Source organism: Phyllobates terribilis, unplaced genomic scaffold (genome assembly GCF_046119375.1).
Source record: "Phyllobates terribilis strain yellow unplaced genomic scaffold, ASM4611937v1 Scaffold_11__3_contigs__length_659146591, whole genome shotgun sequence".
Taxonomy (NCBI): Eukaryota; Metazoa; Chordata; class Amphibia; order Anura; family Dendrobatidae; genus Phyllobates; species Phyllobates terribilis.
Window position 1 is genome coordinate 77,179,260 of NW_027362771.1, and position 14,045 is coordinate 77,193,304.

Here is a 14,045-nt window from a genome sequence, read left to right on the forward strand (position 1 = left end):
GCCGCCAAGAAATAAACCCTGTAAGCAAAACAGCAATCTCATCTCTCCAGTAAGCAGTACTTAACAAATGAAACATTAGTATAGTAATCTGGAGCTGATCACTGACATTATAAACATTGTTAGAAGAAGGAAAAACCGAAATATTACCTCTCCTCCGCCCATATGTCCTTGCTGCATGTCGGAGAAAGAAAAGAACCTTTCAGAAAATGTTATCAAGATTAGAAAATCTAATTATATCCTCTGTACAGTATGTCATTTACTGCTTCTCTGAAATGGCTGCTTAGCAAATATCAATTGAGAAATCTAGACTTGTGGTCACTGTTTCATAATCACACAAAATGAAAATACTGACGACCTCAAGAAACGTACAATTTAAAAAAAAAAAATACCCCTAATACCCCACGTCACTCACTCTGGAATGGATGGTGTTAAAAACTAAGCTTTCAAGGGAATGTTTCATCACAAAATAAAAAAATCAAAACCGTGGGTTAATTTCTGGTAATGCTTTTCTATTATTTTTTGCAATGTTCGCACTGGTGACTGGGGCTATTCTAGACTCCCACTTCCTGTTCTTTCAGGAAATCCACAAGTACAATGGTGGCAATACACTGCCTCAGACTTCATCTGTTGTACTGAAGCCTCTAATAAGCAAGGGTCATTGTGAAAAGAGGAGCAGGGTCAGCTGTGACACCTATTCTGATTGGTGGAGCCTGTGTTAACAACTGTGTATAGAAGTGTTGCCTGTCATAGTAATCCTGGCTGTGAGGATAGTGAGCTTGCTGAAAACTTCCTGAAAGTACAGGAAGTATATATGCATCGAAAACAGTCCCAATGGCCAGTGTGAAAAATTCAAGATTTTCATTTTTACGTTGTTTTTCAATACCAAATTGTGAAAAAAAATTGTCAAAAGGGTTTTTAAAAAAAATACTTCTAAAAGAATTAAACAATAGATCATTTTCTGATGACACATTCTCTTTAACCCCTTAATGACCAGAGCATTTTCCAATTTTGTGTTTTTGTTTTTTGCTCCCCTTCTTCCCAGAGGTAGAGCCTTTATACTTTTTTGTTAATATGGCCATGTGAGGGCTTATTTTTTGCGGGACAAGTTGTACTTTTAAACGTCATCTGGTTTTACCATATCGTGTACTGGAAAACGGGGAAAAAAATGCAATTCCACGGTTGTTTTTTTTTTTTTTTTTTTTTTACCACATTCACTGAATGCCAAAACTGACCTGCCATTACTATTCTACAGGTCATTATGAGTTCGTAGACACCAAACATGTATAGGTTCTTTTTTATTTAAGTGGTGGAAAAAAAATCCAAAGTTTGCTAAAAAAAAAAAAAATAAATAAATAAATAGCGTCATTTTCTGAGACCTGTAGCATCTCCATTTTTCGGGATCTGGGGCTGGGTGAGGGCTTATTTTTTGCGCGTTGAGCTGATGTTTTTATTGATACCATTCTGGGGCGGATGTGATGTTTTGATCGTCCGTTATTGCATTTTATTTCAATGTTGCGATGACCCAAAACACGTAGTTCTGGCGTTTAGAATTTTTTTCTCATTACGCCATTTACCGATCGGATTAATTCTTTTTTATATTGATAGTTCGGGCTATACCAAATATGTGCATGTGTTTTTTTTTTTATTATTATTTTATTTTGAATGGGGCGAAAGTGGAGTGATTTAAACTTTTATATATTTTTTTATATTTCTAAAAACATAGGAGACTAGAAGCTGCAGTTATCTGAACGGCTCTGTTACACACAGGCGATGAGCAGATTGCCTCTGTGTAGCAGAAATGCTCACTTGCTATGAGCGCCGACAACTGGGTGGCGCTCATAGCAAGTGAGACATGACAACCACAGGGGTCTGCTGCAGACCCCGGGTTGTCATTCCCACCCATCGGTGACCCGCGATCACGTGCCGGGGTCACCGATCGGCGTGGCTAATGCAGCACTTCCGGCGCGGCGCTGTTAAATGCCGCTGTCAGAGATTGACAGTGGCATTTAACTGGTTGCGATCCACCCGCGGCTGTTGTGGGGACGTCAGCTGTAAGAATCAGCTGACATGTGCCCGATTCAGTACGGGCTCAGCGCCGGAGCCCGTGCTGAACGGGGGTGATGGCCTGGGGCATACTAATACGCCCCAGGCCAGTAAGGGGTTAAAGCAGAAATCTAACACTTAGGTTATGTGCACACATTAAGTATTTGGTGAAGAAATTTTTGCACCATTTCTGCATTTCACCATTTTTGCAGCAGTAAAAAGGTGCATTTTGCGGCATTTTTGGAGCAGATTTTTTCACACTGGATGAAATCTGCAGCAAAGAATTGACATGCGGCAGATTTAAATCTGCAAGTCACAAATAAGCAACTTGTGCATGAGACTTCAGAGTTCTCATTCACTTTGCTGGCATCAGGTAACCCTTCAGGTTTTAGGACAAATCTGCACTGAAAAAAAGCAGCTAAAATGCAACGTGTGCACACAGCCTTAGGCTATGTGCCCACGATGCAGAAATGCTCAGGATTTCTCCTGAGCGTTTCTGCATCTCCCTGGCAGAAAAAACGCATGCGGATTGTACATGCGTTTTCCTGCCAGGGACATGCGGAAGTGAAGCATTCATCACATTCATTTCCGCATGCGGGTTGTCAAGCGCTTTCCAAGCGATTTTAGCATCACTTGGAAAGTGCTTGTCAACTTGGTCACACTATATAAATCCATGCAACCGGCATGGATTTATATAGTGTGATCGTAAAGAATGGTAAAAAAATAAAAAATAAATCTATACTTACCTTCCGATGGCCTCCGGAGTCTTGCCGGCAGCTCGCGGTACACTACACTGAAGGACCTGCCGTCACATGACTAGGACGTCAGCGCAGGTCCTTCAGTCCACCGCGAGCTGCCGGCAAGCGAAGACAAGCGCACCGCGGGCCATCAGAAGGTAAATATCATATTTTTTTTATATTTTTTTTTTTTTTTTTTTACACATACTATGGTACCCGGGTCAGGAGGAGAGCCTCCTCTTCTCCAGACCCGGGTACCATCCGCACATTGAAACGAATGGATTCCGCATGTACAGATGCGGATTACATGCACTCCAATGAAAGTAAATGGCGGCGAAAACGCAGCGCTTCCGCAAAATAATTGGTAGTGCTGGGTTTTTTTCCGCAATGATAATCCGCAGTGGAAATTTCCACAGCATGTGCACAGCACTTGCGGATTATCATTGGGGAACATGGCAGGCCTTCTACCAAGCATTTTTTAAGTGTTTCTGCCGCTGCGGAAACGCTTAAAAAAAACGCATCGTGGGCACACAGTCTAAGAGTACATTGATACAGAAATGTCTGCAGTAGATTTTCAATGTAACTTCACGAAATTCAAGTATATCAAAATTAGATCCCCATAAAACCAATGTGGTATTCAGTTATTTATGAGGTTACGTTTGTATCAGCTGTTTGCTCTGGTGGCGGATAGATATAAACACTGAATGGAGCTGCAATGCGAAACTATATAGAATGTGTAGCTGCCGAATGAGCTCCTATTCTATTTAGTAGGCGCTGATGTGCTGTACTCCGCAGCAGGTCTCTACACAATGAACAGCTGTGCAGTGTAGCTCTAGTCAATGTTTTCATCCACTGACAGTTGATGGGGTGTCAGACCTGCACCGATCTGATATTGATGTCCTATCCTAAAATAAGGATAGGTCATCAATATCTTATGACTAGACAACCATTTAAAAAACAAAACTATAACTATATATATATATATATATATATATATATATATATATATATATATATATATATATATATATATATATATATATATATATCTCTATCTATCTATCTATCAGCAGATCATATGATCTAGAATTGGACATGTGTGTTTTTGATAGATTGAAAGTAAACTTGACAATTTTTATCTAGTAGGCCTAAGATGTCGCAGTTTGATGCTGTATACAGGACAGCACTTTCACTTTAAATGGTCACAGAGGCTTCAATATACTTAGGCTTACTCATCTGATGGACAATGTGATGACTTAACAAAATTGCACAGTACTTTATTTACCCTAAATTGTTTCCAGCTACTCAGTAGCCTCATTGTCTGCCACTAGGTGTCTCCTTTCTGTCCACTGCCTGTTGCCAAGTAAAATCCACACCCAAGAACGAAGAGATGGCAGTGAGCCTTTGACTCTCTGCTTTTGCTTTCCTTTCTGTCAAACCACTTACAGGCATAACAGATAGGTGGGTTATCAGTTCGGAGAAGGCAAGCCACTGTACAATGGCTATAGTAAAGCCGTTGTTGCAATGGCTGTAGTAATGCATGCTATGAAGTGATGGGAAAGAAAGTCCCTGCACCTATAATGGTGGCAGAATACCACTGAAGCAGGACCATCCACTTAAAAACAGTGGATGGCAAGTTACAGAACTTGAGAATTAGGACAGTACCTGTAAATATTACAAATGGTATCTGCACCAAAAGCAGTTTTAACTTGTTGGGCTTAAACAAGACATTGCTTTTGGGTGAAAATATAGGTACGCTTAACAATATCTTTCAGCTTTTAGACAACAAAATAACTTCAGAAGTTCTTTGACATTTTGACCTTATATACACTGCTCAAAAATAAAAGGGAACACTTAAACAGCAGAATGTAACTGCAAGTAAATCAAACTTCTGTGAAATCAAACTGTCCACTTAGGAAGCAACACTGATTGACAATCAATTTCACATGCTGTTGTGCAAATGGAATAGACAATAGATGGAAATTATTGGCAATTATCAAGACTCCCTCAATAAAGGAGTGGTTCTGCAGATGGGGACCACAGACCACATCTCAGTACCAATGCTTTCTGGCTGATGTTTTGGTCACTTTTGAATGTTGGTTGTGCTTTCACACTCGTGGTAGCATGAGACGGACTCTGCAACCCACAGAAGTTGCTCACGTTGTGCAGCTCATCCAGGATGGCACATCAATGCGAGCTGTGGCAAGAAGGTTTGCTCTGTCTGTCAGCGTAGTGTCCAGAGGCTGGAGGGGCTACCAGGAGACAGGCCAGTATACCAGGAGACGTGGAGGGGGCCATAGGAACGCAACAATCCAGCAGCAGGACCGCTACCTCCGCCTTTGTGCAAAGAGGAACAGGAGGAGCACTGCCAGAGCCCTGCAAAATGACCTCCAGCAGTCCACAAATGTGCATGTGTCTGCACAAACGGTTAGAAACCGACTCCATGGGGGTGGTATGAGGGCCCGACGTCCACAGATGGGGGTTGTGCTCACAGCCCAACACTGTGCAGGACGCTTGGCATTTGCCACAGAACACCAGGATTGGAGGATTGGCAAAGTCGCCACTGGCGCCCTGTGCTCTTCACAGATGAAAGCAGGCTCACACTGAGCACATGTGACAGACGTGACAAAGTCTGGACGCCGTGGAGAGTGATCTCTTGCTTGCAACATCCTTCAGCATGACTGGTTTGGCAGTGGGTCAGTAATGGTGTGGGGTTGCATTTCTTTGGTGGGCCGCACAGCCCTCCATGTCCTCGCCAGAGGTAGCCTGACTGCCATTAGGTACCGAGATGAGATCCTCAGACCCCTTGTGAGACCATATGCTGGTGCGGTTGGCCCTGGGTTCCTCCTAATGCAGGACAATGCCAGACCTCATGTGGCTGGAGTGTGTCAGCAGTTCCTGCAAGATGAAGGCATTGAAGCTATAGACTGGCCCGCCCGTTCCCCAGACCTGAATCCGATTGAGCACATCTGGGACATCATGTCTCGCTCCATCCACCACAGACTGTCCAGGAGTTGGCGGATGCTTTAGTCCAGGTCCGGGAGGAGATCCCACAGGAGACAATCCGCAACCTCATCAGGAGCATGCCCAGGCGTTGTAGGGAGGTCATACAGGCACGTGGAGGCCACACACAATACTGAGCCTCATTTTGCCTTGTTTTAAGGACATTACATCAAAGTTGGATCAGCCTGTAGTGCGTTTTTCCACTTTAATTTTGGGGGTGACTCCAAATCCAGGCCTCCATTGGTTAATAAATTTGATTTCCATTGATGATTTTTGTGTGATTTTGTTGTCAGGACATTCAACTTTGTACAGAACAAAGTATTCAATGAGAATATTTCATTCATTCAGATCTAGGATGTGTTATTTGAGTGTTCCCTTTATTTTTTTTAGCAGTGTATAACTACTGTACTGTACTAATACGGTAATATGTTCATTTTCGCAGATGTTACACATAGCTCCCAAGCGTTCCGGATTCAGAGGGACTGTCCCGCTTTAAGGACTCATTCACGCTACGTCATTGCTTTGTCCCAGCTTCTATATTTAACTCTTGGATGTCTTCATTGCTCACATAGCTGCTCCTCAGGGGCGGGGGTCACTTCTCTCTGCTCAGTGCATAAATTAATTGTAATTTAATCACTGCTCCTGCGATCGGTCTCCCCAGGAATCAAACTCGCTTTTCTATGCCTGCAGGCGGCAGCTTTATCTATGAGCTACAGCTCATAATGATAAACACAGGAGATTTTGGTAATCTTGACATGTATTGTAGGCAGTGAAACAAGACGCTGCTTATACTTGTACATTGGATACAGCAGTGTATTTCTTTGTACTTGTATACGGAGGTGAATAAAAACTCAGATTTTTTTTGTTCCTATAAAACTAAAAAATAATAAGCAATTACAAAATTTTCATTTTTTTTGTTTTTTGGGAGTCTTCCCAGGTTTAGAACGCACAACTTTCAACATTACAGGCAGGAGCTAAACATAATGAGCCATAAAGTTCTGGTGATGTAATGGGGAGAGAATTTTGTGTACTTGATCTGTACTGCAGGCTCTAACTCCACAGGCAGATTGTACTTATGCATTGTACATTGCAGTGTAGTTCTATGTTTCTGTATTCTAGATCGAGAATAGAAGATTTTTTTCCTCTTCTAAAATTACTACAAAATGAAAAACCCTTAATTTTGTTATTTTTAATGCGTTGTTTTTTTAATTAATCACAAATCAACAAACAACATGGACATATTTGGTGTCCCTGTAATCGTAACAACCCGCACAACACAGCAATCAGATTTATGAGAATCAGTAAATGGCATAAAAAAAAAAAATAAAAAAAATGGCATGATTGATATTTTTTCTCTATTAAACTAAAAAAAATGTGATGTTGAGGCAGTGTTCAGATCTTTCCCCCTTAATATGATTTTGATGCAGATGTGAAGCAGTTTTTAACGCTTTTTTTTAATAGCACAGAAAAGCTTTGACTGCACTTAAAAATGAGCGGCGGTTTTTTCTTGCATTTTTTTTTTTTTTTTTTTTTTTAGAAGTAGCCTACGGAGAAAAAATGCACTCAAACTTCAGAGCTCAACAGCGTCTTCAGACCACAGAGGGCGGAGATTTCATAAAATCACATTCATTTTGCTTGGACATTTAGACAGTATAATTTCTGCTGCTTTTTTTCACAGAAATTCTGCTGCGTTTACCGTTCCAAGCAAAGTGGATGTGATTTCATTTAAACTTTGTCCTGTGTGCATCTAGACATGAGGTTAAACTGTGTGGTTTTGGTGCTTTTTTTTTTTTCTCTAGAGGCTTCTATGTGGAGCCTAAAAAAAAGGCATAAAAAAGCTTCAGTTACGTTAAGTGCAGAATCAAATCTTTTCTGGAATATAAAAAAAATACAGCTTCACATCTGCACTAAAAACGTATCAAATAAGGAGGGAATGGCATAGAAAAAAAATGTAGCAAAAATACAATAATCAGAGAAGATTGTTATTGTGTAGTTTGATGCGGACATCTGCAGAAAACAAAAAAACACGGCCTTAGACACAAGAAAAAAACAAAAAAACAGATGTCATATAGTGAAGCTACATAAAGTTCTGGCTGCTACGACTGAATGAACAGAAAATAAATCTACAGGTCCCAACTAGAGATGAGCAGGACGCACAGATGACGTCACACCAGCCCTGGCTGATCAAAAGCTGCGGTGGGGACGCCGGAAGGTAAGAGATGTGTGGCCTCCAGTCCAGCCGCCAGGTAGCACTGATCTGGACACTGGACCCGAGTCCAGAGTCAACTCTTCTCTAGTCCCAACTGTTCCGGATACAGTGGACAGCCCGGGCTTCGGGTCTACACCCTGCAATCTCGAGCGTCTGCTGAATTTCTATCACTGCTAGTGCCCCCCCTAACATCTCCTTCCGCCATGATAGAAAAAAAATTGGTAAATGGGCGTGGATTGGGATGTGACCAAAATTTGCCGCACTGCATCATTTGTCCCTCTTTCTGTTCTTCAAAAGTTGGGAGGCATGCATTACATACCACCACATCCAAACGATCACATCAATGAGGTTTTATTATTTGTGACCACTCTGGCTTTTTACTAAGCAGAATCTTATGAAATGTATGTACTCACTGAACACGGTTGTTGTCTAGCTGCTCCACAGTACTAGTGTTCCTGTGCTACAGCACATGTCCCATCCAGGCAGCCACTACACAATCATTCGAGCTGCTACTTACAATATCTTCGGCTTTCTAGTTTTGGCTTGGTCTGCTTGGCAGTCATGTGAAAGCAGCGTTTTGTACTCTGTCCTAGGGAATTAGTATTCATCACATACTGGGAGCTTGGTTGTTTTTCTGATTTATCTTGTAGGGTTGCAAATTGGCTGAGATTATAATACAGGTCAGAAGTTTTACACTGGTATAGAATGGTTTGCCAAAGAGGTTTTCTGGTCAAAACGACAGATTTAATAACAAGTTTGTCCACACTACACACACATATACGCACATACACAAATATATACATATATAAGCAAGCACAGGAACCACGGTATAACATTTACCTCATCTAAAGCTGGAGAATGAAGTGGCTAAAGGGATTTTAATATTCTGGGTTCTTTCACGAATAAAGTATTACTGCTTTAGTGGATTAGGTTTATTAGCTGGTAAGCATGAAAATATACATCTTCGTGGATTTATTTATTTTTTTCATTAGAAAGCTCATTTCAAAATGGGCACGTCCCATGAAGACTGCAGAGGTTTTAAGCAGTCTGAGCAGAGTCCGTCTCCTAGTTCTCTCTTCTGGCTCAGGCAACAAGTGACTGATGCAACCATCAGCGGTGGCTAAGTGGCTGCAGCGGCCCCACGCAGTTTGCTGTCAGAAGAGCGAGTGTGTACTTTTTTTTCTCCTTTTGAGGCTACTATAGACCCATATTATGATATCAAAATATTTGATAAATCTGGTAGAAATAATGCACAGTACACATTATGTTCCTTTCAGGCTTCAGTTTGGTGAAGTATCATGGTAATCTTTCAGATTCAGAGGCTGACAAGTTTGAAACATAAGAATAGCAAATATGGTTGATACAGCCATTCATGGTAGTTTTTGGGACCTCTATTACAAGCATTTTCAGCAATGCAATGAATACTCCCTTCCTTCGTTAGGCTGGAAGGTTTATGTCCTATTTCTGTGGCAGCCAGAATGAAAGCAATACGGTCTGCAAATTTAGGCAAAAATAAAACTATCCAAAATGATGCTCTAGATAATGTTAGCAGCTATTAAGAGAGGACTCCCTGGACATTAGTTGCAAGGTTTGGCAAGTAAGGATAGACTATCTGTAGAAATTCAGTGACACCCCAATAGATATTTGCAGCCTGCCATTACATGTACCTGTCTGATGTACATCCATTTTAAGATCACTTTTCATTTGTTTTTTTTGTTGTTGTTTGTCATACTTCCAGACAATATCTTTAAAGGGAACCTATCACCATGACAGACGTAAGTACATCAGTGTGATAGTGATACAGACTGTGAAATGCAGGCACTTCCTCACCTGGTGGAATCAGATGGTGTATCACAACCCTTCATAGTCAGGCAGTAATATCAAAAAGGGTCATGTGAGGTGGCCAGTGATCCAATTGGTGTGTTTATCATGAGATTATTTTTAAGGTCGGCTAACTGGTTGGGAGGGATCATGTGACATACACTCCTTCGTTCTGTGAAACTGGGTTTGTATTTCAAGCCCATTTAGTAACTTTACAGGCCACTGGTGCATGTCATTTCACTTCTGAGTATGGCTTCATGAGTATCACACAGATTGTCTATTTCACAGTAACAGGTGATCTTCCATGTGAGAGCAATGGCAGCAGAGTTCAAGATATGCATCTTCAGTACAGAAGTGGGGGCGCAATGTACCCAGCACAACCCCTGATTGATGTATGTTGTGACCGACTTGTGTCATAATCTACAGCACCAATACATTTGCCATATACACATTTAGAATATGTACAATGAATGAATTTTTCTTACTATTTATAGAGCTTTACCAGCTAGAAATGACCCCCACATTAATAAAGCTCATCAATGTTTTTTTCCAATAAAAAGGAAAAGTTCAGATGTGGAAGTATAAATACTTAAAAGGTCACCAAGTGCCCTTTTCAGATTTCTGTCCAACGTCCATTCAATAAGCCCTATGTATGTGCTTAATGCGTTCAAATGGCCTATTGATCTGACTGAAATCCTAATTGCCATGCTTAGATTATATATAAAATATATAAATTATCTAGGTATCTCAGAGGCCACACTGACTGGATACGTGTTTGGAGATCAGAATCAGTCATTCAAGACTATGGGAATCCTTGAAACATGACTGCAAAGGAAGGCTTCCACTTTCCATCCATGTGTCACAGACCTGTTGCTCAGTGATAAATTTGAATAAAAACATTAACCTTCCAGAGGTCTTTCTAAAACTTGGAAATAAAGACATTCCTTCAAAAAAACAAAAACTAGATGATTTATATATTTTATATGTAATCTATACATAATAATTTTTTTATTTATGTATGTGTGTGTGTGAGAAAAGAAAAGGATGCCACATGGATGCAATACAAATGACAAGAGGAAAAAAAAGGGTCCATTTCTCACTGATGTGTGAATATCATCTAAAATACACATGACAGCAATGAGGAATAATCCTATAACTACCACCAAAACAAATAAAGTACAAAAAATATTAGCAAAATTTAAACTTTATTGATAGACAATTGACACATGTGTAATAGCTACCAGTGTGATGTCTAATGGTTGCCAGTGTGATATGTAATGGTTGCCAGTATGTTACCGCTCTCTGCTCTCCTGATCTCACTGCAGAGCTGTGTGATTATAGCTGACAGATCTGCAGGTTCCTCTCAGCTCCAGCCTCCATCTCACAGGCAGACAGGGCTGTAATATTGTTACAATACAGCAGAGCTCAGAGAGCTGCAAAAAATGTGTTTGCCAGAAGACCAGGTTCATTTCTCCTGTTCTGTGTTAGCCTAATGGTTACCAGTGTGAGACAAGTAACTATGTGCCCACGATGCAGAAATGCTGCTTTTTTCTGCATCTCCCTGGCAGGAAAAACGCATGCGGATTTTACATGCGTTTTTCCTGCCAGGTAGAAGGCTTTGTCAAGCGTTTTCGCATGCAGGTTATCAAGCGCTTTTCCAAGCAATTTTAGCATCACTTGGAAAAGTGCTTGACAACTTGGTCACACTATATAAATCCATGCAATCGGCATGGATTTATATAGTGTGACCAAGTTAACAGTTTAAAAAAAACAACAAAAAAAAACCACATTATACTCACCTTCTGATGGCCCCCGGTCTCCTTCTCCGGTGCATCCTGGCTCCCCGATGGCTCGCTATGGTGTAAAAGGACCTTCCATGACATCATTTAGTCATGTGACAGGTCACGGTGACCACCAACGTCAGCGGTTGTGTGACCTGTCACATGACTAAATGAAGTCATGGAAGGTCCTTTTACACCATAGCGAGCCACCGGGGAGCCAGGACTCACCGGAGAGAAGACCACAGGCCATCCGAAGGTGAGCATAATGTAAATTTTTTATTTTAATTTATTTATTTTTTTTTAAAACAGGTACTATGGTACCCGGGTCTGGAGGAGAGTCTCCTCTTCTCCAGACCTGGGTACCATCCGCACATTGAATCGCTTAATATTCGCATGTGCACATGTAGTCATGCAGATATTAAGTCAATGGCGGTAATTACGCCGCGTTTCCGTAAAAATAATGGACGTGCTGCGGATTTTTCCGCAATGGAAATTTCCGCAGCATGTGCACAGCACATGCGAATCATTGGGCACCATGGGGCACGTATTACTAAGCGTTTTTCCCTGCGGAAATTCAGCGTCAAAAACGCTTGAAAAACACATAGTGGGCACTCAGCCTTACACATCACAATGGTAAAGCCCCTTCATGTAAAAATCTCTGGAGGCAGAGTTATCTTCCAGGCAGCGTCCTCCTCATACGTAGACTGGAAAAGGTAATTTATATAAAGTGATAAATCATCTCTTATCAACAGGGCATGTGATATGAGACATACAGGGAGGACTGTTTTCAGCAGTCTTTAACCTCCATGCCCATATCAATAGTTTAGAAAGGTCAAATGTGGTGACAGATTTCCTTTAATATAGAGCTTAGTGATGATCACTTCCTAGGAAGAGCTTTCAGACCTCAAAACATTGGATACATATTGACTGTGCTCGCCAGGCCCATTTCTTTTGACTTCTGTTATGACTACTTGTGCCCCTCATAATTCAGAGAATAGTCTCACAGCGCTGATTTTACAGTATTACATTTCCCATGATTCCGTTGATTTCCTGTCTTCATGTAGACACCATTATCACTCTTTGAGGAGCATCACATAACCCCAAAAGTAAATGTCCCTCCCATTGTATCCTGCTTCTGGTCCCTCTGCCTGTAACATCAAGTGAACTGTGATTCTTCGTATTCTCAGGTCAAAAAATAAAAAATACACATGGCTAAAATATGCAATGCCACACACGGACTGCAAATGGAGGGGGCGTAGTCACATGACCAGCAAACAGAGTCAAACAGTGTATCTTTATAAAAGTTATAATTCTGTTCATACTTTATAAAACACGGACAAGATAACTGGAAGGGGCTAAGGCCCATTTACATAAGCCGGGGATCATCCGAACAAGCAAAGCGCTCATTCATCAGGTGACTGGGTCATTCGTGCTGGCATTAAAGTCATTGCACTTGTGGCGCCCCTGAGGGTTCAGTCACCACAGGGGTACTGCACCTCAGAAGAGGTGTGGTATCTCCTCTCCAAGGTAAGGATGGAGCACCACACAGGACCCCCAACCACACACTCAACACTACACCACTCCAGTTCTGAAGGGGGCCTAAAGCACCATAGTGCTGCCCCGGCCTGAATGGAGGAGTTGGGGGGAACCAAAGTTAGGGGGAACCAAGTAGTGAGTGAGGGTGGAGGAAGCACTTTGCCTAAGCACTTAATAGAATCATATATAACTAGAGGCCATTTTAATAACCGGGTCTTTAGTCGTGGGTCTATGGGACGGCAGGTCAGCACAAGGCTGCAGCCGTCTCAGGGTCCACGGTTCCCGGTCTCAGGCCTCGAGACGGGGGATTGGGGCAGAGTTATAACCAGCTCTGTCCCCGGTCAGAGTCCAACCAAGAAGGCCCAGGAGGGGAGCAAAGGAGTTAGGCTCCACAGGCGAAAGGATCTCAGGGGGTGCAGACGGAGCGGAGTTGCCACCTGCATACCTTATTCTGGCCCTGCCAGAGAGACCCTGCCGCAAGAGGGGGTACTGGTCCCCGATTATCTGACTTTGCACTTCACGTCTCTGTCGGAAAAGTCCGGAGGCTTATGTGGATCCCAGGGGGATACGGACATAGCGGAATCGCCACCTGTATTCCTTAATCTGAGTTCATCCAGAGGGACCCGGCCTTATGCCAAGTTCTCACCACTTGTAACCAAGAAGGGCACCCAGTCGGTCCGGGAGCTACAAGCTACCCATCAAGGACATTGCAGTACCCGTACGGGACACAGTGGGGGACACAAGGCGGGAGAAGTACAACAGGAGAGGAACACTTTAGAGCAGGGGTCCTGTCAAGCGCTCCTGAACCCCACCCTGGCGGCCGCAGCTCGCCGTGTGACAGCAGAGAGAAGCTCTGAGCTGAGAAAGCGCCACCGTGAGTAAAGACTTGGATGACTTCAAATATTGACTGTCTGT

At 42.2% G+C, this 14,045-nt stretch overlaps 1 protein-coding gene across 4 annotated transcripts in view; it reads right to left on the reverse strand.

Moving 5' to 3' along the window:
* The window catches only part of CPEB4 (cytoplasmic polyadenylation element binding protein 4), a 217,349-nt gene that overhangs the window by 22,922 nt on the left and 180,382 nt on the right, over positions 1–14,045 (reverse strand). For 2 of the 4 annotated variants that reach the window (XM_073651301.1, XM_073651299.1), the window contains exon 3: positions 148–171. The exons of the other annotated variants lie outside the window; for them this stretch is intronic. In XM_073651301.1, coding sequence (XP_073507402.1) covers positions 148–171 — 24 coding nt within the window. The remainder of the gene's footprint in view (positions 1–147; positions 172–14,045) is intronic. 4 annotated transcript variants of the gene reach the window in all.